Source organism: Myotis lucifugus, unplaced genomic scaffold (assembly GCF_000147115.1).
Source record: "Myotis lucifugus unplaced genomic scaffold, Myoluc2.0 scaffold_386, whole genome shotgun sequence".
Lineage (NCBI taxonomy): Eukaryota > Metazoa > Chordata > Mammalia > Chiroptera > Vespertilionidae > Myotis > Myotis lucifugus.
The window spans coordinates 597,097-619,733 of NW_005871434.1; the positions used below are offsets into that span (position 1 = coordinate 597,097).

The 22,637-nt window shown below is 43.9% G+C and overlaps 1 protein-coding gene across 1 annotated transcript in view; it reads right to left on the bottom strand.

Annotated features, from left to right (window-relative positions):
• Nucleotides 1-22,637, bottom strand: part of ADAMTS2 (ADAM metallopeptidase with thrombospondin type 1 motif 2) — a 274,332-nt gene that overhangs the window by 82,968 nt on the left and 168,727 nt on the right. Inside the window, exon 6 of the mRNA XM_006101903.3 lies at nt 4,910-5,066. Coding sequence (XP_006101965.1) covers nt 4,910-5,066 — 157 coding nt within the window. The remainder of the gene's footprint in view (nt 1-4,909; nt 5,067-22,637) is intronic.

The window sequence follows — 22,637 nt, forward strand, 5'->3', positions numbered from 1 at the left end:
TCTTTTTTTGATTGTTTCTTTTGCTGTGCAGAAGCTTTTTATTTTGATGTAGTCCCATTTGTTTATTTTCTCCTTAGTTTCCATTGTCATAGGAGCTGTATCGGTAAGCTATCGCCATGACATACGTCTGATATTTTGCTGCCTATGGATTCTCCTAAGATTTTATGGTTTCCCATCTTACATTTAAGTCCTTTATCCATTTTGAGTTTATTTTTGTGTATGGTGTAAGTTGGTGGTCTAGTTTCATTTTTTTTTTGCATGTATGTGTCCAATTTTCCCAACACCATTTATTGAAGAGACTGTCTTGACTCATTGTATGCTCTTGCCTCCTTTGTCAAATATTAATTGAGCCATAATGGCTTGGGTCAATTTCTGGGATCTCTGTTCTGTTCTATTGGTCTATATGCCTGTTCTTGTGCCAGTACAAGGCAGTTTTGAGAACAGTGGCTTTGTAATATAGCTTAATATCTGGTATTGTGATCCCTCCAACTTTGTTCTTCTTTCTCAAGATTGCTGTGGCTATTTGGGGTCTTTTTTTTTTTATTCCATATGAATTTTTGGAGAGTTTGTTCTAGGTCTGTGAAATATTCCATTGGTATCTTAATGGGTATTGCATTGAATCTATAGATTGCTTTGGGTAGTATGGACATTTTAATGATGTTGATTCTACCAGTCCAAGAACATGGTATGTTCTTCCATTTGTCTATATCTTCCTCTATCTCTTTTTTCAATGTCCTGTAGTTTTCTGAATACAGGTCTTTTACTTCCTTAGTTAAGTTTATTCCTAGGTATCTTTAATGATGTCTTTAATGAACAAAAGTTTTTAATGTTAATGTGGTACTATTTATATATTCCATTGTGTTTAGTGCTTTTTATCTCTTTTTAAAGAAATCTTCTCTTACTCCAAAAATATGGAGATATTCTATATTATTTTCTATAAGTATTATTATTTCACTTTTCATATGTAGATCTAAAATCCACTAAGATCTAGAATATCCACAAATATGATGTTTGTATACAAAGAAGGTGTGTCAGCTTAATTTTTCCTCCAATTTGGATAGTCAATTGACCTAATACCATTTGTTTTAAAGACCATCATTCTCCTCTACCTTGCAGTGCCACCTTTGCAATAAAGCAAGTGTTTGTGCTTAAGTTCAACTCTCCACTCTGTTCTGTTCTAATGACATATTTGTCAATCCTTGCATCAAACTTAGTCTTTAACTATTTTGTTTTTATAAGTATTGAGTACTTTGATCATCTTCTTCAATTGTTCTTGACCCACTGCATTTCTGTATGAACACAAGAATCAACCTTTGAATACCCTCAAAATATCCTGCTGGAACTGAGCACAGAAGCATCAACCTATAGAGCAATTTGGAGAAATTCGTATCTGTACAATAGTGAGTCTCCCCATCCATAAGCATGGTATACCCCTTTATTGATTTAATCTTTTATAATATCTGTCAACATGTCTTACAGTTTTCTGGTCGAGGTCTTGGACATATTTTCTTAAGACATAATCCTAGGTATTTGCTGCTTTTTATTCCATTGTAAGTGGTACTAAATTTTAATTTGTTTGTTGTTAGAATACAGACATTCAATTGATTTTTATATAGTGACACTAGAGGCCCGGTGCACGAAATTTGTGCACAGGGGTGTGCGTCACTCAGCTCAGCCTGCACCCTCTCCAATCTGGGACCCCTCTGGGATCGGGCCTAAACGGGCAGTCGGACATCCCTCTCACAATCCAGGACTTCTGGCTCCCAACCGCTCACCTGCCTGCCTTGATTGCCCCTAACTGCTTCTGCCTGCCAGCCTGATCAACCCCTAACCACTCCCCTGCCAGCCTGATAGATGCCTAACTGCTCCCCTTCCAGCCTGATTGCCCCTAACTGCCCTTCCCTGCCGGCCTGGTCGCCCCTAACTGCCCTCCCTTGCCAGCCTGGTTGCCCCCAACTGCCCTCCCTTGCCAGCCTGGTTGCCCCCAACTGCCCTCCCCTACTGGCCTGGTCACCCCCAACTGTCCTCCCCTGCAGGCCTGGTCGCCCCCAACTGCCCTCCCCTGCTGGCCTGGTCACCCCTAACTGGCCTCCCCTGCAGGCCCGATTGCCTCTAACTGGCCTTCCCTGCTGGCCTGGTCACACCCAACTGCCCTCCCCTGCAGGCCTGGTTCCCCCCCAACTGCCCTCTCCTGCTGGCCATCTTGTGGTGGCCATCTTGTGTCCATATGGGGGCAGCCATCTTTGACCACATGGGGGTGGCCATCTTTTGTTGGAGTGATGGTCAATTTGCATATACTCTTTTATTAGATAAGATTATATAAAAATTACTTAATAATTTTAATAATTTATTTGTATATTCTTTTGGAATTTCTATGCACACAAGTATATCATTTTCAAATAGGAGTCTGTGATTTTTTCCTTTCTGACACTGATATTTTTATTTTTTTCATTGTCTTATTTCAGTGCCTTGGACCTCCACTACAACATTGAAGAAAAGTGATGATAGCAGGCATTCTTTACCTTTCTCAATCTAGGAGAAATGTTTTCAACATGTCACCATTATATATGACGCTTATTATAATTTTTTTTTGGGGGGGGGGATATCCATTACCACATTAAGAAAGTTCTTCTAGTCCTAATTCAACAGGACATTTGATCATAAATGGATCTTTATTTTTGTCAAATACTTTTTCTTGATCAATTGAGATTATCATATAAATTTGTCTCCTTTATTCTGTTAATGTGATAAATTACAATGATTGATTTTCAAATGTTAAACAACATTACATTTCTAGAATACATTGAAATTTATTGTGACATACAACCTTTTTTTAAAATATAGCACCAAATTTGATTTGCTAATATTTTGTTTGAGATTTTGTATCTATATTCATGAGAGAGACTGGCCCATACTTTTTTTTTTCAGGTGATTTTGTTTTTATTGTTTTTTTTTAAATTAAATCTTTATTGTTCAGATTATTACAGTTGTTCCTCTTTTTCCCCCCCATAGCTCCCCTCCACCCGTGTCCCGCGGTAATCGCTGCAAGCACCTCTGAGAGAAAGCCACCCTCAAGTTCCGCCAGATGCCAGACAGTCCAGTTTCTCCCCGTATGAGTCTGGGTCCCCAGAGAGTAGCCCGGAGCTGGAGTTCAGAGTGGGAGCTTGTGTCTCCCTCCTGATTGAAAAAGATAACTGCATCCTCTGTCGCCAGCCCTTGCTGCGTGTGCCTCCGTACCTCTGCACTTCCGCACGTCCTCTGAGTCTCAGTGTGCGTTTCTCTTTCCTTATAGGTGTAGAATTTCCACTTAGCCAGCCTTCCTGTGGTTCTGGATGATGTCCGTTTTGTCTTTTAGTTGTATTTTTGAATTTGTTGTGGGAGGCAGCAATTTTCGGTGTTTACCCATGCCGCCATCTTGGTTTCTCTTCCTGGCCTATACTTTTGTTCTTATAATGTCCTTAGATTTTGGTTTCAATGTTAGCAGGCCTCCTAGAAGTTGGAACAATGTACCTTCTTTTTTCATTGTGTGGGAGTTTGTATATGATTGGTATGATACTTCATTAGAACTTATAAAGAATTCTTGGGTCAAGCTATCAAATCCAGGAGTTAACATCTTTAATTGACATGAGTATTCATATTTTCTATTTTTTTCCTCAGATTTTGTTTTGTCAAGTAATTTGTACCTTTTATCTAAATTGACAAATTTATTGATACAAAGCTGTTCAAAATACCTTCTCATTATCTTTTTAAAGTAAAATTTATAATGCTGTCCTTTTACATTTGTGATTTTAGTAAATTTTAATTTTTTTTCTTTTTAAAAATTAGTATTGATAAAGGCTCTTCTGTTTTAATCCATTTTTTTCAAACAAGCAAATTTTGGTTTTATTTATTTTCTCTACTGCACTATTGTTTTTAATTTTAACTCTTTATAATTTGTGGAGTTTAGCTTGATGTTCTTTTTCAAATTTCTTGATATAGATATTTCTATGATTAATTTTTCAGCCTTTTTCTTCTAATAAATTTCTAAGGCTACAAACATCAATCTAATAATTGTGTTAGTTACATCCACAAGTATTCATGTCAGATTGTCATTACCATTCAGTTTAAAAATATATTCTAATTTCTACCATTACTTCTTTGAACTATGAATTATTTATGCGTATATTATTTAATTTCCAGGCATACATGTTTTCAAGTTATCTTTCTTTTCCAGTCTCATCAGGGAACATATTCTGTGTGATTTTGATCTTTTGCATTTTGTTGAGACTGTCCTATGACCCAGCATAGCCTGTTTGGATCTGTTTTCATGTGTGCTCATAAAGATTGGGTATTCTCAAGTAGTTTGGTGCAGTATTCTATATATATCAACTAGGTCCACTTTTTAAATTCAAATCTTCTGTATCCTTAGTAATTTTCTTATCTGTTGTTTTTCTATTACTAAGTAAAATACATTAAAATCTTTGATTATGATGGTACACTTGTCAATTTCTTCTTTTAGATCTGTCAGTTTTACATAGTTTGAATTTTAAAGTAAAATCTGTAAAATTGCAGTGGTTGAAATCTTATCCAATTTTTTTTTTAAATGGGGGCAACCAACAACTCTGAAACTCAGTCTCAGATCCTATCTGATGTCTCAGGTGCCAGCCCTAGACTCTGCCCACTTCACCACCTCTGATCTTCAATGTTTCCCCTGGGCATGAGGTTTCCTGGGGGAAACGGCAGAGGCCCTGGTGGTTTTTGAGAGCCAGGGCTCATCAGCCCTGACCTATGCTCTTCTAGGGCTGAAGTGGCCACAGCCCCCTGCCCTGACACCCTTTCCTGGCTGGGCCAAGGCTTCCAGGACCCCTGTAGGGCCAGTGGCTCATACTCAGCCTCCTTCCTTTCTGAACCATTGTACGAGCAAGCTCACCTTGCATGCCTGAAGGCCCAAAGTCTTGCCGTGTGAGGAAGATGGCGTGATCATGGTATTCATCGTGGTCTGTGTCCGGCTTCTGCTGGAGGTAAGCCCACCGGCAGACATTCTCCAGGCTTTGAGAAGGGTTTCCAATCTCAATAAGGCTCATGGACTGCAGGGAAGGAGAGATGGAAGAGGGATTAGTGTTTTGTGGACTAACTGGGGGGCTGGGCAGGCCATAGTGTTGACAGACCCCTTCCATTGGGGGCCTGGTCCAGGTGACACAGTGGCCCCTGCCCAGTCCTCTCCGGACCTGCTTTCCACTTGATTCCATTCTTGGCTCCCCAGTGAGTTTCCACACAAAGTCACTGTGCAGTTTTCAGGTGAGATGTGAGTTTTCAGGGCCTCAAATAGGTCCATTCAGCCACCCCATTTACAGAGCTCCCTGCATTCTATCAGGCACCTATTGTGTGCAGGCCTTGGACAGGAGGCAAATGCCATGTGGACTGCACCCTGAAGAACTCACAACTTGGGAAGGGTTCAGGGCAGGGGGGAAAGGAATTCCAATGTGGTGCGCCAGCCCAGAGAAGGGAAGAGAACCCTATGTTTGCAGACATTTACAGAAAATGACACAATAGAGGGGGAAAGCTACAGCAGATTACAGCAAAGGAGCCCCATAAAGAACAGGGCACAGAGCCGATTCCCTTAGGAGCCACAGAGAAGAGTAGTCACATGCCGTTTATGTGGTGCCCATGGCTAGCCACACTCTGCACGGTGGCATTGCCATTCAGGCTTCACAGTCAGCCTGAGAAGAGGAAACTGCGGCTGGGAGAAGTCAAGTAACTTCCCTCAGGTCACACAGCTAGAAAGCAGAGTTGAGATCCCAACCCAGGAAGCCTAAAACCAAAGTCTGTGTTTAATCCCCTGGCCTAGACTGCTTCCCTAAGAAAAATGCACAGCCTCTCAGAAGGGAGGCTACTACAGGCAGCATGCTGCCCTTGCTCTCTCAGTCCTCACGGCATTTCCGTTTCTGCTTTCACCACACACTCCCATCACCACAGTGCTTTCCTCCAAGACAAGAGTCCTGGGCATGTTCTTTTCCTCTTCTTTTTAAAAAAGATTTGTTGATTGATTTTAGAGAGAGAGAGAGAGAAAGGGGAAGAGGGAGAGAGAAACGTTGGTTTGTTGTTCCACTTATTTATGCATTCATTGCTTGCTTCTTATATGTGCGCTGGCCATGTATCAAACCCACAACCTTGGCGTCCTGGGACAAAGCTCTAACCAAGTGAGCCATTTGGCCAGGGCTGCTTCATCTCTCTTTAAATACATCTGTCTGTAAAGTAGAGTGATATGCATTCCTTGGTGGACATGTGCTGGCATTCTGTTTCTTTTCTCCCATAAATATGTCCATCAAGCATAGCCACACATCTCTCCTTGTGTGGATGAGGTCTAGGGTATTGCTGATAAGTCAGGATGTTTCACAGAAGAAAGAATAATCCAGGGCCAGGGAGGGGCTGGTCATTGCCAGCAGTCTCATGTGTCATCTAAGTCAGTGACTTACAAGATGGCAGAACAGTTCCCAGGTCCCATGCACAGTGCCAAATGTGCCTGGGAGATGAAACTGTTATAAAAAGATATATTGGATCCTAGTGAAGTAAGTCACAGACCGGAGTAGTGCAAGAACAAGAAGGAAGTTTTCTGGCAATGGGGCCTTTGCGGGAGGCATGGGGGGAGGACCGAAAACTTGCAGGGTAGGTGTGGGGTCTGCAGTGCCGAGGGACACAGTAATGGGATGGTCTTTTTGGGCCCAGCTTGCTCGCTCAGGAGGAGCTTTATTTTGTGGAGCTCTCCCACTTCTCGGGAGGCAGCTTATGGGTGATCAGTCCAGGTGCTCTGTCTACTCCTTCTCAGAGCTGGCCTGAGACTCAAGTTAGGTCAGTGGAGCAGAGGTTCAAAAGGCTCAAGTAGCTTTGCCTAGCCTGGTGGCAGCCGCCAAACAAAAACCCATGAGATCCTGCCTCCTGTAGCCCCGGCCCTACCTTTCTTTGACCTACTTGTCCCACTTCCTGAACACCGCCCCCTGAACTTCTCACATGCCTCAAAGGCTCCTCACAGAGGTGTCCAGAGACAGGGGGCAGCTGGGCAGGCCTGGGGCCCAGGAGGGAGGTCTAAACTACGTGGGTCACTTGGGCTATAGTGCCCCGACCCAACCTTCTTCTATTCTTCTGCGACCTGCTTGCGCCCATGCAGCCCTCAGATGGGCCACCCTCTCTGGGGTATCTCAGGTCCTGCCATTCCGTGCCCTTGCCAGGTATCACAGCATATGAGCAATGGCTCTCCTCTGAGCCAGGATAGGAGACTCATCTATTTCTCCTTCAGAAATGACAGAGAGGCTGAGGGATCTGCTTGTGGCAGCTGCATTTCTCCCTGCCCAATGGCCTCTGTCTCCTGGCTGCCTGCTCCTCTCTACATGGGCTCTAGGAAAGCTTCTCTGTGAGACTGAGCCTATTCCCACTTGTGCTGGGCTGGGGACCATGTGTGAGCTCAGCAAGGGGGTGGCCAAGGAATCATCATGGAACTCACAGACCACCAGCCCTCCCCAGAGGGAGCCAAGGCACAGCTGTCCAGTGGATGGGATATGTCTGCATCCTGGGCTGGGGGCGGCTGTGGGGTCCTGTACCAGGGTCACTATGAGCTGATTACAGGGTTCCAAGTTTACATGCATCATCTAATTTAAACCATAAAACTGTCCTAATATATAGGTGCTGTCATTTTCCTGTTTTCAGGATGAGGAACCATGTCTCAGACAATTGAACTAACTTGCCCCGCCCAACCACTAGAAAGGGGTAGATGTTGGGTCACAGGAGAGGCAGGGCAGCCCTGAGGCAGTCACAAGGTGGCGCTGCTGCCTAAGACTGCAGGGCCAGGCTGGGCTGGCAGTGGAGCCCCAGGCTTGGGCTGCAGCTCTGAGCCTAGTTGGCACCCAGCAGTGGGAACTTCAGAAGCTGGAGACAGCCTCTGGGGTCCCACACTGGAAAAGTCAATTAAGACTTGCCCTAAATGCTCTGTTGCAATCACTGCACTCTGACATTTCCATTGTTTGCTCCAGACTGAGCTGAGTTATTTAAGCTCTTCCCTCCTTCAGTCCAGGAGATGGAGACAAACCTGCAGTCTCCGCCCCCACCTGCTCCAGGCCAGGGACAGCTCTGCCTAAGAGTCCCTAAGCCCGTTCAGCAGTTCACCAGGGCACCTGCAGGTGACAGGTGGGGGCTCATCTGGGTAGCATGAGAGCACTGGGATGTGAGACTTGCTCATCCTTTATCTGCTTCATGTTCTTAGACAAGTTACCTCACTGTCCCGAGCTTACCATCTGAAAAATGGGTACAACCCAGTGCAGAGGCAGGAGTATAGTGGCTTCTGACCATAACCATCAATGCCTACAAATATTCCTTGTCCTGTCACTGTCATGACAAAATGATGATAAAGATGGAGGTATGATTCCAGTCCCTGGAGGAGCCAGTGTACCCAAAGGGGTCGCCTGAAGCTCTGGAGGCTCATGCCCTAGAGCAGTGGTTCTCAACCTTCTGGCCTTTAAATACAGTTCCTCATGTTGTGACTCAACCATAAAATTATTTTCGTTGCTACTTCATAACTGTAATGTTACTACTGTTATGAATCGTAATGTAAATATCTGATCTGCAGGATGGTCTTAGGCGACCCCTGTGAAAGGGTCGTTCGACTGCCAAAGAGGTCGTGACCCACAGGTTGAGAACCGCTGCCCTAGAGGGTTGGCTTCAGTCTGCCAAAGCCTTTCAACTGCTCTGGCCCTACCCTCTAAAACACACAGGAAATGAGAGCTTGCACAGAGCCCAGGCCTGGTAAGAGGTAGGGCTCACTGAGTTCAAGAAAGCAGAGGCTACCCCACCTCTGCTCTGCTGACAGCTGGGCCAGGACTTCTCTGTTGGGGGGACTATCCTGTGTACTCTAGGGTGTGAAACAGCATTCCAGTCTCTACCTATCAGATGCCATTAGCATCCCCTTTGGGGGGTAGCAAAACTGCCCTCCGTGGGGACCACCAGCATGCAGGAACTCTTGAGGGGAACAAGGCACAAGCAGCCTGGAGTTCATTCTCCCCAGCCTTTGGAGTAACCGTGTCTGGCCCCTCCTTCCCAGAGCAAAGTGGCTTGCTAATGGGTGACTCTGGCAGGTCACTCTGCCTCTTGGTACCAGAGTCCTCACTGTCAGGTGGGCCTGATGGTGTGACTATCCCATAGAGCTGCTGTTTTGGGAAATGAAGTCACCTAAGGGGTGACAGACAGGGCCTTCCCCCAAGGGGGCACTGCAGACAGCAACTCACATGAACCTCCTCCTTGCTGCTGTAGTTGCTAGTATGTGCTCATCTTACTGGGAACACTAAGGCTCAGTGGTGGTAGATAACTTGCTGAAGGATCAACATGGGCAGAATTCACATTGCAACCCTGCCGGGGCAGCGTGGGCTCCTCTGAGGCTGGGGGGTCTTCTCCCTGCAGCTCCAGCCTCTGGGAGCTCAGATATCAAGTGACACCAGAAGGTAAGCTCCTCATTTCTCTGCTGGGACTCCATGTCATTAGGGCATGTTTTAGAAATCCTTCTTCCCCAAGGCTGGGAGCTTATTGCCAGAGACAGCCAAGCACAGGGGTCTCAGCAAGACCCTTCCCAGGCTTAGCCACAGCTGGCCTCCCAGAGTAGGGTCCAGTGCAACATGCCCTCATCCTTCTCTGCACCCTGGCAGGTCCAGCTCACCAGGGGGCTGGCATGACCAGGGGCTGGCCACCAGCAGGTTGGGGGTTGGGCCCAGACTCTGGGGAGAACAGGGGGCTATCCCGGGGTTGCTCTGAAATCCTACACTGCCCCTCACACAGGTAAAGAAGCGGAGGTCCAGAGCAGGCGGGTGGTGGTAAGGACACACAGTACGAGGACAGTGGCACTGAGCCCTTGGACACTGTGGCTCTGGGCATGCTGAGTCCTCACCCCCAGAACTCTGTTCTCTTGCCTTCCACCAAGAGACTCAGAAAGAATTTATTCGACCTTTCCTCTCCAATGCTGAAAATTTCCTACGAGTGTTCGTCTTGACCTGGTCTTTCATGGCAGGAAACCTGTTGTTCTCTGATTGTCCCCAAGTCTCTAGTTCCCATTTGCTTTGATTTTCATCATCCTAGGAAATATTTAAAGTGAGAACAGTTCAGTACTTTGGTGACTTCTCAAAAAATCAATTGAAAAGCAGTTGCTATGCAACCCTCAAGTGTGGATGTTCTGCTCCCTGGCTGATGGCATATTGTATAAAATAAGCTTATGTTTTTCTTCTGCTTTTTTTTTTTTAAAGAAATGAAGAAAAACGTTGTTTTAGGAAAAACTTGAGATAACTCATAAGCTTCTCATAAGCTGGAAGACAAACATGTCTTAGACAAAATTGCTACCAATTTTATCCCCACTGGAGCCGGTGGGTGGGGTGAGTGGGGACTGGACTGGGGATAGGCATGGGAGAGATGGTCTGTTTCTGTTACGAATTGGAATGAATAATGGGATGGTCTGAACACCTGGGTCACTTTCTGCTCCAAGTCTGGGTCTCAGCCTCACAGCACCCCATAGTCCCCATGGACCTTGGGAGGATGCAGTGCAGGCACCTCTCCTTATCGGGGTCCTGGCTACAGTCTCCTTGGCTTTGCCAAGTTTAAACCCTTTCAGGATGGAGGCATCTGCTCTGAACAGAAAACATTTTCACAGACCTCCATTGCTGTGCCTCTAGCCCCTCAGAACCCGGCTGGGCTGCACCTGCCTGGGTGACCCACTCCGTCCAGGTCACCCTCACCAGCTCTGTTTCCTTCCTGGTGCCCACTCTGAAATGATCTTGTTTACTCGTGACTTCACAGGGCCTTGTGCTCCACTCCTGGGGAGCAGGTAGGTCCCAGGATCAGTCTGGATGGGCCTGGAGCAGCTGCTTGGGACACATCTCCTCCTGCTTCCCAGGACATAGGTCCCTCAGAGACCTGTACACAGGGCCTTGCCTGGGTGCTGTGCAAAGTGGAGTCTGTGGCCGGTGGACAAAAACTGTTACAGCCCACAACAATACATACAGACAATAAGAAACGTTTCTAGCAATTTGATGGAGTGGCTTTATGGAATTTAATAATAAAAAGTCAAGGCTGGGTTTTTTGCAGACCTCCTAACTCTAGTATCCTCTGTTTGCACTTCTGCAGCCTGTCTTCCTTAAGGAAACTGACTCACACCCAGGACTTCACCTCTCCTTCACAATCCAGTGACTCTGCAAAGGAGAACAGAGCATCAGTCTGGCCCTGTAACATTCTAGAATCTCCTGGGACAAAGAGGCCTGATGGGTGTCAGACTTCCCCAGGGACCTACCATGGCCTCATGGGGCCTGACATGGGCCATGGGCTTCCAGGAGAAGGTGGGCAGAGCAGGGAATGAACTTTGCTACAAGAGATCAGTCAGCCCGCTAGATCCCCAGGGCTGGCAGAGGGGCCAGCAGCATGATGTCCCTTCTGGCCAGGTTGAGGAGACCAGGGATGACATGGGGCCGGCATACCCACAGTCTGGTACATCTTCTATTCTGATTCCTCCGAGGCAATCAGCAGAGGTCTGCCTGGGGTGCAGTGGGCACTGACTAGATTTAGCTCTGGAAGCATTCACCTAGCCCGTTTTCCCTTTCAGTCTCCTCGCCATCATAGATTTCCAAATCTCTCCCAGTGGGAAGACAGAGAGGTGGGGAGGACGTTGGTCCCTTTCTGCCCACTCATTTCTCACTGTACTGGTCCTGCTCTCACTGAAGCTATCCCACTGCCCAAGTGCCCTTGGCCACCTCCTTGCTGGCTGTGGGCTCCAGGCAGCCCCATGGTCGTGCAGGTCCCCATACTGTCTCCAACTCCAGGGGAGTAGGCTGTACCCTGACAAAACGGTCCATGCTCACTCCCCTCCTCCCCACTCTCTATAGGTAACTTGGGGTAGGGTACAAATGTGGCCCATAGAAAGCACAACCCTTCCCCATGAAGAGCACATAGGGACAGTACCATGGCCATGGCTGTGAGGGATGTGCCTGCACACCTGGGTGATGCGGCCTCACTTTGATCAAATGTTCCCCATGCATGCAGGTGCCAGAGTCTCCAGGCCGGGACACAGGAAAGGTAAGACGGTGCCTGCAGGGCAGAAGAACCCCTCCCCATCCATTCCCAAACTTCCACAGAGATGAGGTGCCAGGAGAAAGCATGAAGTCCCTTCTGTGTCCTCCTTCAAGTGAGAAATAAAAAGTTGGTCATGACAGAGCGGGGTGGCCTGCCACTGGAGACCCTCTTCAGGTGCTGTCATTCAGTTAAACAGCATTACTTGAACTCCACCATTTTTAAAAGTTTTTTTAAAATTTAAACTATTCTTCATAATTAAAAATACACTGTTTTGTTATAAAAGAAACATGCTTATCATGATAAATTAAGGAAAGTCAATAAAGAATAAATAAATTAAAAATCAATGACCTACTTCCTACTGTTTTATTTTATTCCAGTCCCTCAATAAATATATTTGTATGTAAAATTAAGATCACACTGTAATTTGTATCCTTTTTTAAAAAAACAACAATAACCATGAACAAACTCACTTGCCATATGCTGTAACCCTTTCCCAGTGCCCTTCAACATACTTTGAAATGGGTCCTGCTGGTCACCTAGTCTCCCACAGATGCACTGTACTGACCTAACTAGACTCCACCATGGGCCAATCTGGATCATTTCCAATTGTTTATACTTTATTTTTATTTTTAAAAAACATATATTTATTAATTTCAGAGAGTTAGGGAGAGGGAGAGAGATAGAAACATCAATGATGAGAGAGAATCATTGATCGGTTGTCTCCTGCACGCCCCCCACTGGGGGATCAAGCCCGTCACCCAGGCATGTGCCCTTGACTGGAATGGAACCTGGGACCCTTCAGTCCGCAGGCCGATGCTCTCTATCGACTGAGCCAAACCAGCTAGGGCCCAGTTGTTTATACTTTAGCATCAATCAACGTGACCACTGATTTGGTGCTAAAACTTCATCCACAGCTCTGATAACTGCTTTGGGATAGAGGTGGAGAAATGAATGAAATCATGAAGGACCTTGGAGGACAGTGACAAATACTGTCACAGTTCCTTCTAGAAATGTGTACACATTTATCCTCAGGCCAAAGAGCATACTGTCTCATTCACCCAAACAGCAGTAAATCCCGCTTCTTAATCTTAATACAGTTAACACTTTTCAAATGGTCAATTGTCTTATTTCCTTGATTAATAGTGAAGTTAAGTATTTTTCCCTTTTTTAGGCCACTTGTATTTTTTCTTCTGTTACCTGTTTATTTCCAGTGCCAATTATGTTTTCCTATAATTTAGAAGAGCTCTTCATATATTAAGATATTTTCACCATATTGCAAATATTTTTCCTGCTTAGGTTTGTCTTTCCATTGTGTTTTTTGACAGAAGTTGTATATTTTTTTTTATTGCTTAAATTATTACAAAGAGTATTACATATGTCTCCTTTTTTTTCCCCCCCGCCCTTGACAATCCCCTGGCCTCCCCTACCCCCCAGTGTCTTATGTCCATTGGTTATGCTTATATGCATGCATACAAGTCCTTTGGTTGATCTCTTACCCCCCCCCCTCCAGCCCCCCCACCCTCCCCGGCCTTCCTGCTGTAGTTTAACAGTCTCTTTGAGGCAACTCTGCCTCTGTATCTATTATTGTTCAAGAGTTTATAATGGTCTCTATTATCCATGAATGAGTGAGATCATGCGGCATTTTTCCTTCATTGACTGGCTTATTTCACTTAGCATAATGCTTTCCAGTTCCATCCATGCTGTTGCAAATGGTAAGAGTTCCTTCTTTTTTTATAGCAGCATAGTATTCCATCGTGTAGATATACCACAGTTTTCTAATCCATTCATCTACTGATGGGCACTTAGGCTGTTTCCAGATCTTAGCTATGGTGAATTGTGCTGCTATGAACATAGGGGTGCATATATCCTTTCTGATTGGTGTTTCTGGTTTCTTGGGATATATTCCTAGAAGTGGGATCACAGGGTCAAATGGGAGTTCCATTTCCAGTTTTTTGAGGAAACTCCATACTGTCTTCCATAGTGGCTGCACCAGTCTGCATTCCCACCAGCAGTGCACAAGTGTTCCTTTTTCTCCACATCCTCTCCAGCACTTGTCGTCTGTTGATTTGTTGATGATAGCCATTCTGACAGGTGTGAGATGGTACCTCATTGTTGTTTTGATTTGCATCTCTCGGATGATTAGCGACTTTGAGCATGTTTTCATATGTCTCTTGGCTTTCTGAATGTCCTCTTTTGAAAGGTGTCTATTTAGGTCCTTTGCCCACTTTTTGATTGGATTGTTTATCTTCCTTTTGTTAAGTTGTATGAGTTCCCTATAAATGTTGGAGATTAGGCCCTTATCAGATATACTGTTGGCAAATATGTTCTCCCATGTAGTGGGCTTTCTTGTTGTTTTGTTGATGGTTTCTTTTGCTGTGCAGAAACTTTTTATTTTGATGTAGTCCCATTTGTTTATTTTCTCTTTAGTTTCCAATGCCCTAGGATCAGTATTGGTTAGAAGTTGTATATTTTAAGTACTTAAATATAGCTATCTCCTCTTTAAAATTCCCTTCTACTGTATTTATGCTTAAGAAGCCCTTGATAACCAATACTTCTTTCTTGGTTTGTATGATTTAAATAGTTGTTGTTTTTTCTTAGCCTATATTTATATGACATATTTAATTCACTATATGTGAAATTTATATTGATGATATATTTATTTATAAGCCTTAACTATACTATTTATATTTATCACATGTTAAGTTATTTATATGAAGGGTGTTTTGAGAGCTATATATTTTATTCAATTGATCTGTTAATACTTATCCAAATACAGTATGCTTTTATTTATTTATTTTTATTGTCTAAAGTTTTACATATGTCTCCTTTTTCCCCAGTTGACCCCCCTCCTCCCCCAGCCATTCCCACCCCGGGCAAGCCCTCACAGTATGCTTTTAAATATTTTCACTTTACAAAGCTTTTGAAGCAAATCCCTTCTTATTGATTGGCTTTCAAGGCTTTCTCAGCCATTCTTGACTGTTTCTAGGTGAACCTTAGAGTTATTTCATCAAATTTCCAATTATTAATCTGGAAAAAATCCACATCTCTACTATGTTGCCAGTCTTCCTGGAAGGAACAGCAGATGTCTCTTCCTTTACTTTTATTTTTTCCCTATCAACAATGTGCAATTTTCATCCCATGGGCCCTGTGTCTATCTTATTAGGTCAATTCTAGGTATTTTATATTTTGGTTACTATGGAAAAGGGAACTTTTCTTTCCCTATTACCCCTACTACCAGGGCATTGTGGGCTCAGACAGAAATTACTAATTTTTGTATAATTGTCTTATATTTGGCCATGCCACAAAAATCCTTTATTAACTCTAAAAACTTTACAATGGATTCCTTTGGGTTTTCCAGGCACATAATTATCAGCAAATAATTGTAATTTTATCTGCTCTTTTCCAACATTGGTTTCATGTCATTTGACATTGTCTAGAATTTCCAGAACATCAGTAACAAAGTTATGTGTCTCTTTATTGCTGCCAATTTTACTGTGACTGCCTCAAGGGCAGCATTTCCCAAAGCAAGTTATGTAGAAAGCTGATTATATGAGAAAAAGGGTTCTGTTGAGAAATAGGTTTGAGAAACTGCGTGCTGATCCAACTCTTGGAGCTTCACCGTGCACATTTCCATAGTGAAGTCTCTGAGAAATTTTGCTGTCAGGAATACCTGTTTTACTTTGTTTTGCAAACATTTTTCAGACGTAAGCAATTGATCATGGAACCCCTCTATTTCCTGTGTTAATATCTATGAACATCTAAGAATGAGCAATGCAGAACATTTTTAGAGACACTTGATTCTTTTTCTACCTTTAAACATTTTGGTTGTCATGTTACCATCTGTTACCATCTGTGCACAAAGTCCCCAACTAGTCCCTAATGGGCTTCATAGTGACTAGTTTTCAGATTTTTAAAAAATCAAGAGATACCTTCTTAGCTCCTATTAAGCATTCAGGCCCCTTGCTCTGCCTGTGCCTTCTGTGCCCAGGGCTTTCTCAGACTCCCCCCACTTGGCATGCCTCCCTTACAGTACTCCAATGCCTTCGAAAACAGCATTCACCTCTGACACAGAGCTGCAGACCCCTATGTCAGCCTCTCCTAGCCATCCCGCCTGGGATGGCACCCAAGCATTTCCAGCTGAACTCATTGCCTTCTTCCCCACACCCTGTTTCTCATGGTCCGCATCACCATCTACTTGGTGGCCCAAGGCAGAGACTCAGTGCCTCTCCACTTTCATCCACTTACTACCCACACTTTTCTGATTTTGCCCCCGAAGTTCTCTTTTGTCTGCCCTCCTTTCTCCATCCCTGTGGCCATGGTCCCAGCACAGGCCACCATAGTCCTTTCAATGGTGCCCATACTCTCCTAAGCCACAGCCCCCCACCTACCAGTTCTGAACACAGGAGAAATGCAAATCAGGGTGCATATATTTTTACAAATTAGTGGTTTTTGTCTCCCCCGCCCCCAGATAAATACGCAGAAGTGGGATTGCTGGGTCATATGGTAATTCTATTTTTAGTTTTTTGAGGAATTTCTCTTTTGTTTTCCACAGTGGCTGCACCAGTCTGCAGTCCCACAACAGTGCACAGGGACTCCTTTTTCTCCACATCCTCACCATATTATACTAAGTGAGATAAATCAGACAGAGAAAGACACTGTATGGTTTCATTTATATGGAATATAAAAAACAACAAAAAACCAAACCAAACAAAAAGAGACTCATACAGAGACCAAAGGGATGGCCACCAGAAGGGAGATGTTAAAATAGCGAGGCTTTGTTCAGCTGAGTGACCAATACTGTGAAGGACTCAGACACTTTCAAGCCGAGTAAGAGCCAACACAATGCCAGTACGGTAAGCAAGGAGCCTTGTGCAATTCCCAGGTTCTCTCTTACATCAATATGGGAGCAACCTGGGAAACACCATCTGCCACCAGTGCCCACACCAATGAATGCTTCTTCTCCCCTTTCTACTCCCAGGACCCCAAGTTTCCCATTTTTTGTCTCCAGTGGTAGAAAGAGATAGGGAGGGGATAGAACTGTGCCCATCCCTCATTCTAAAAGCCTGAGAATTCCTCAGACACAGGAGGGTTGTGGGGAGGGGCCCCAGGCTGGGGCTGGAAGGGATGGAAGGACCAGACCTGGGGAGAGGAAGGAATCAGGGGAAGAGGGAACATGTTGATGGCTACTCCACAAGGGACAAGGGAAAGTCCAGAAGGACATTCCAAAGACCCCTGCCTGTGAATAGAGGCTGGACTGGATTGCCAGGCATGGGCCTCCCCAGGCTTCCCTTCCCTGAATCTGTGTGTCTAGAGTACACGGCCACCGGCCTTAATACCAGGCTGAGTACCTGTAGCAGCTCTCCTGGCCAGTCAACTGGTGAAGGAAGGTGTGCACAACGTCCCCAACTAGTCCCTAATGGGCTTCATAGTGACCAGGTGGGAGAAGAGCCAGGTGGAGCTCTCCCAGAGCTGCCCGTGCCCATAGCTCCTGTGCTTCCTCTTCTGCCCACAAAAGCACCCAGGTGCAGGTTACATGATAACACGCCCACTTAGCTTGGCTTCCTCTCTTTTGTTTCTAGATTAAATATGCTAGAGGTTTGCTTTTTACAAGTCTCTATATTTTTTTTTTCAGTAACATACAAACCTCACAGCCTACTAACTGGGTATTATTATTATTATTATTATTGCATTTTCTTTTATGTTTTTTTTAAATTTCTTTATTGATTAAGGTATTCCAAATGTGTCCTTATCCCCCCATTGTCCCCCCATCCCACACTCATGCCCTCACTCCCCTGTTGTCTATGCCCATTGGTTAGGCTTATATGCATGCATATAAGTCCTTTGGTTGATCTCTCTCCCTTACCCCCCACCCTTCCCTACCTTCCCTCTGAGGTTTGATGGTCTGATCATTGCTTCTCTGACTCTGGATCTGTTTTTCTTCATCAGTTTATGTTGTTCATTATATTCTATAAATGAGATCATGTGATATTTATCTTTCTCTGGCTGGCTTATTGCACTTAGTATAATGCTCTCCAGTTCCATCCATGCTGTTGCAAATGGTAAGAATTCCTCCTTTTTTATCGCAGTGTAGTATTTCATTGTGTAGATGTACCACAGTTTTTTAATCCATTCATCTGCTGATGGGCACTTAGGCTATTTCCAAATCTTAGCTATGGTGAATTGTGCTGCTATGAACATAGGGGTGCATATATCCTTTCTGATTGGTGTTTCTGATTTCTTGGGATATATTCCTAGAAGTGGGATCACTGCGTCAAATGGGAGTTCCATTTTTAGTTTTTTGAGGAAACTCCATACTGTTCTCCACAGTGGCTGCACCATTCTGGATTCCCACCAGTAGTGCACGAGGGTTCCTTTTTCTCTGCATCCTCACCAGCACTTGTCGTTTGTTGGTTTGTTGATGATAGCCATTCTGACAGGTGTGAGATGGTACCACATTGTCGTTTTGATTTGCATCTCTCAGATAGTGACTTTGAGCATGTTTTCATATGTCTCTTGGCCTTCCTTCTGTCTTCTTTTGAAAAGTATCTATTTAGGTCTGTTGCCCATTTTTTTATTGGGTTGTTTATGTTCCTTTTGTTAAGTTGTATGAGTTCCCTGTAAATGTTGGAGAGTAAACCCTTATTGGTGATAACATTGGCAAATATGTTCTCCCATGCAATGGGCTTTCTTATTGTTTTGTTGATAGTTTCCTTTGTTGTACAAAAGCTTTTTGTTTTGATGTAGTCCTATTTGTTTATTTTCTCTTTAGTTTCCATTGCCCTAGGAGCAGTATAGGTGAAGAAATTGCTTTGGCATATGTCTGAGATTTTGCTGCCTGTGGATTCCTCTAGTATTTTTATGATTTCCCATCTTATGTTTAAATCTTTTATCCATTTTGAGTTTATTTTTGTGTATGGTGTAAGCTGGTGTTCTAGTTTCATTTTTTTTGCATGTATCTGTCCAATTTTTCCAATACCATTTATTGAAGAGACTGTCTTGATTTTCTTGTATGCTCTTGCCTCCTTTATCAAATATTAATTGAGCATAGGGGTTTGGTTCGATTTCTGGGTTCTCTATTCTATTCCATTGATCGATATGTCTGTTCTTGTTCCAGTACCAGGCTGTTTTGAGAACAGTGGCTTTGTAATACAGCTTGATATCTGGTATTGAGATCCCACCTACTTTGTTCTTCTTTCTCAGGATTGCTGCAGCTATTTGGGGTCTTTTTTTATTCCAGATGAATTTTTGGAAAGTTCATTCTAGGTCTGTGAAATATGCTGTTGGTATTTTAATGGGGAGTGCATTGAATCTGTAGATTGCTTTGGGTAGTATGGACATTTTATTTATTTATTTATTTATTTATTTATTTATTTACTTATTTACTTATTTATTTTACTTTTTAAAAATATATTGTATTGATTTTTTTACAGAGAGGAAGGGAGAGGAATAGAGAGTTAGAAATATTGATGAGAGAGAAATATTGATCAGCTGCCTCCTGCACACCCCTTATTGGGAATGTGCCCGCAACCAAAGTACTTGCCCCTGACCGGAATCGAACCCAGAACTCCACTGAGCCAAACCGGTTAGGGCTAGTATGCACATTTCAATGATGTTGATTCTACCAATCCATGAACACGGTATGTTTTTCCATCTGTTTATGTCTTCCTCTATCTCTTTTTTCAGTGTCCTGTAGTTTTCCGTGTATAGGTCTTTTATCTCCTTAGTTAAGTTTATTCCTAGGTATCTTAATTTTTTTGGTGCAATGGTAAATGGGATTGCTTTTTAGTCTCTCTTTCTGTAAGTTTACTATTGGTGTATAGAAACGACATAGATTTCTTGGTGTTAATTTTGGATCCTGCTACATTGCCGAATTCATTTATTAAGTCTAATAGTTTTTTGATGGAGTCTTTAGGATTTTCTATGTACAGGGATAGTTAGAAACATCGATGAGAGAGAAACATCAATCAGCTGCCTCCTGCACACCCCCTACTGGGGATGTGCCTGAAACCAAGGTACATGCCCTTGACTGGAATCGAACCCGGGACCCTTCAGTCTGCAGGCCAATGCTCTATCCACTGAGCCAAATCGGTTAGGGCGAATAAGGACAGTTTTACTTCTTTTCCAATTTGGATGCCTTTTATTTCTTCTTCTTTTTTTTTTATGTATTTGGATGCTCCTGCATTGGGTGCATAAATGTTTACCAGGGTTATATCTTCTTGTTGTATTGATCCCTTTAGTATTATGAAGTGGCCTTCCTTATCTCTGGTTATGGCCTTCACTTTGAGGTCTATTTTGTCTGATATAAGTATTGCTACCCCAGCTTTCTTTTCCTTTCCATTTGCCTGGAAGATATTTTTCCATCCCTTCACTTTCAGTCTGTGTGAGTCCCTTCTAATGAGGTGGGTCTCTTGTAGACAGCAAATGTATGGGTCATGTTTTTTTTATCCATTCAGCCACTTGATGTCTTTTGGTTGGAGCATTTAGTCCGTTTACGTTTAAAGTTATTATTGAAAGGTACTTGTTTGTAGCCATTTCTTTTTTTGTGTGTGGCTGTTTTCTTTCTGAGCTTTTTATTTCTTCTTTTTACACCAGTCCCTTTAGCATTTCTTGCATTGCTGGTTTGGTGGTGATAAACTCCCTTAGACTTTTTTTGTCTGTGAAGCTTCTTATTTCCCCTTCAAATTTGAATGATAGCCTTGCTGGATAGAGTATTCTTGGATTCAGTCCCTTGCTTTGCATCACTTTGTAAATTTCCGTCCATTCTTTTCTGGCCTGATGTGTTTCTGTTGAGAAATCATTTGATAGTCTAATGGGAGATCCCTTGTATGTAACTTTCCGTCTCTCTCTTGCAGCCTTTAAGATTCTCTCTTTGTCCTGAACACTTGCCATGGTAATTATGATGTGTCTTGGTGTGGCTCTTTCGGGTTCACCTTGTTTGGGACTCTCTGTGCTTGTGTGACTTTTTTCTTCCCCACCTCAGGGAAGTTTTCTGATATTATTTCTTCGAGTAGATTTTCTAATCCTTGTTCCTCTTTCTGTTGTTCTGGCACCCCTATTATTCGTATGTTGTTTCGTTTCATGTTGTCCCAAAGCTCCCTTAGGCTCTCCTCCTGTCTTTTAATTTTTTTCTCCAATTGCAGTACAGTTTGGGTGTGTTTTGCTTCCTTGTCTTCTAATTCACTAATTCGGTCCTCCGCTTCTCCTAGTCTACTGTTGATGCTTTCAATGGTGTTTTTTATTGCAGCTATATCGCTCTTCATTTCTTGTTGGGTCTTACATAAGTTATTGATTTTTTCATCTGTTTCTTCTTGCTTCTTGCATAAGTTGTTGATTTTTTCATCTGTTTCTTCTTGCTTCTTGAATAAGTTGTTGACTTTTTCCTCCGTCCGGTGTATGCACTCTAGGACCCTTGTTCTGAATTCTTTTTCTGTCATGTTGCATGCCTCTGTATCACTTAGCTGCTTTTCTGGCGAGGCCTCCTTTTCTTTCCTTTGGGGGTTTCTTTGCCTACCCATGTTTGATTTCGCTGACATATGTAGATGTTGAGTCGTTCAGTGGCTGCTCCCTGGGTGGCAGGGGCTCCTTGGGTTGTGGTTGCTGCTCGGACGGTTGGGGTAGCAGCTGCTTCCCAGTTGGCAGCAGCTCCTCTGGTGGGTGCTGTTCACAGCTGTGGTGGCTCTTCTGGCTGGTGGGGGGAGGCTTCACGTACAGCTGCTGTTCCTCCGACAGAGGGTGTATTGATCAGGAGGCTGCGGTGATCAGGGGGCTGCTGTTGCTTGGATCGGTCTGGGAAACGCTCCTCTCTTACCAGCACTGCATGATCTGGGAAACGCTCCTCTCTTACCAGCACTGCATGATCTGGGCAACGCTCCTCTCTTATGGGCACTGCATGGTCTGGTCAGTTCCTCAGGATGCCCCCTTTAGTCTCAGTTTTCCGCAATCACAAAATCCAAATCTCAAATCTCCTGGCGCCAGCAAACCCGTGGAACTCCTTTCCCCAGTCAGGGGCTGTGTCTGTCCCAAGAGACGCGGCTGTCTGCCACGCGGTCTCCCTCCGACCCTCTGGGCTCAGGTCTGGCAAACTTTCCTGCCCAGATCCCTGGTTTTTTACCTTTCCAGGGGAGCTCTGCCCTTCCCGGCTGCAAACCGTCTCACCAGCTGAGTAAATTCGCCAATTCGGGGTGGGTGTTATTAGTTTCAGCTGCTTAATCCGTTTGCTCCGGGACAAGACCTGGGACGTGTCTGCCTATATCGCCGCCATCTTGCTTCTCTATTTCTTCTTCTTGTCTAATCACAATGGCTAGTATTTCCAGTACTATATCGAACAGGAGTGGTGAGAGTGGGCATCCTTGTCTTGTTCCAGTTCTTAGGGGAAATGGTTTTAGTTTTTGCCCATTGAGTATGATGTTGTCTGTGGGTTTGTCATATATAGCTTTTATTATGTTGAGGTATGATCCTTCTATTCCCACCTTGCTGAGAGTTTTTATCAAGAAAGGGTGTTGGATTTTGTCAAATGTTTTTTTATGCATCAATTGATATGACACTGATTTTTATCTCTCAATTTGTTT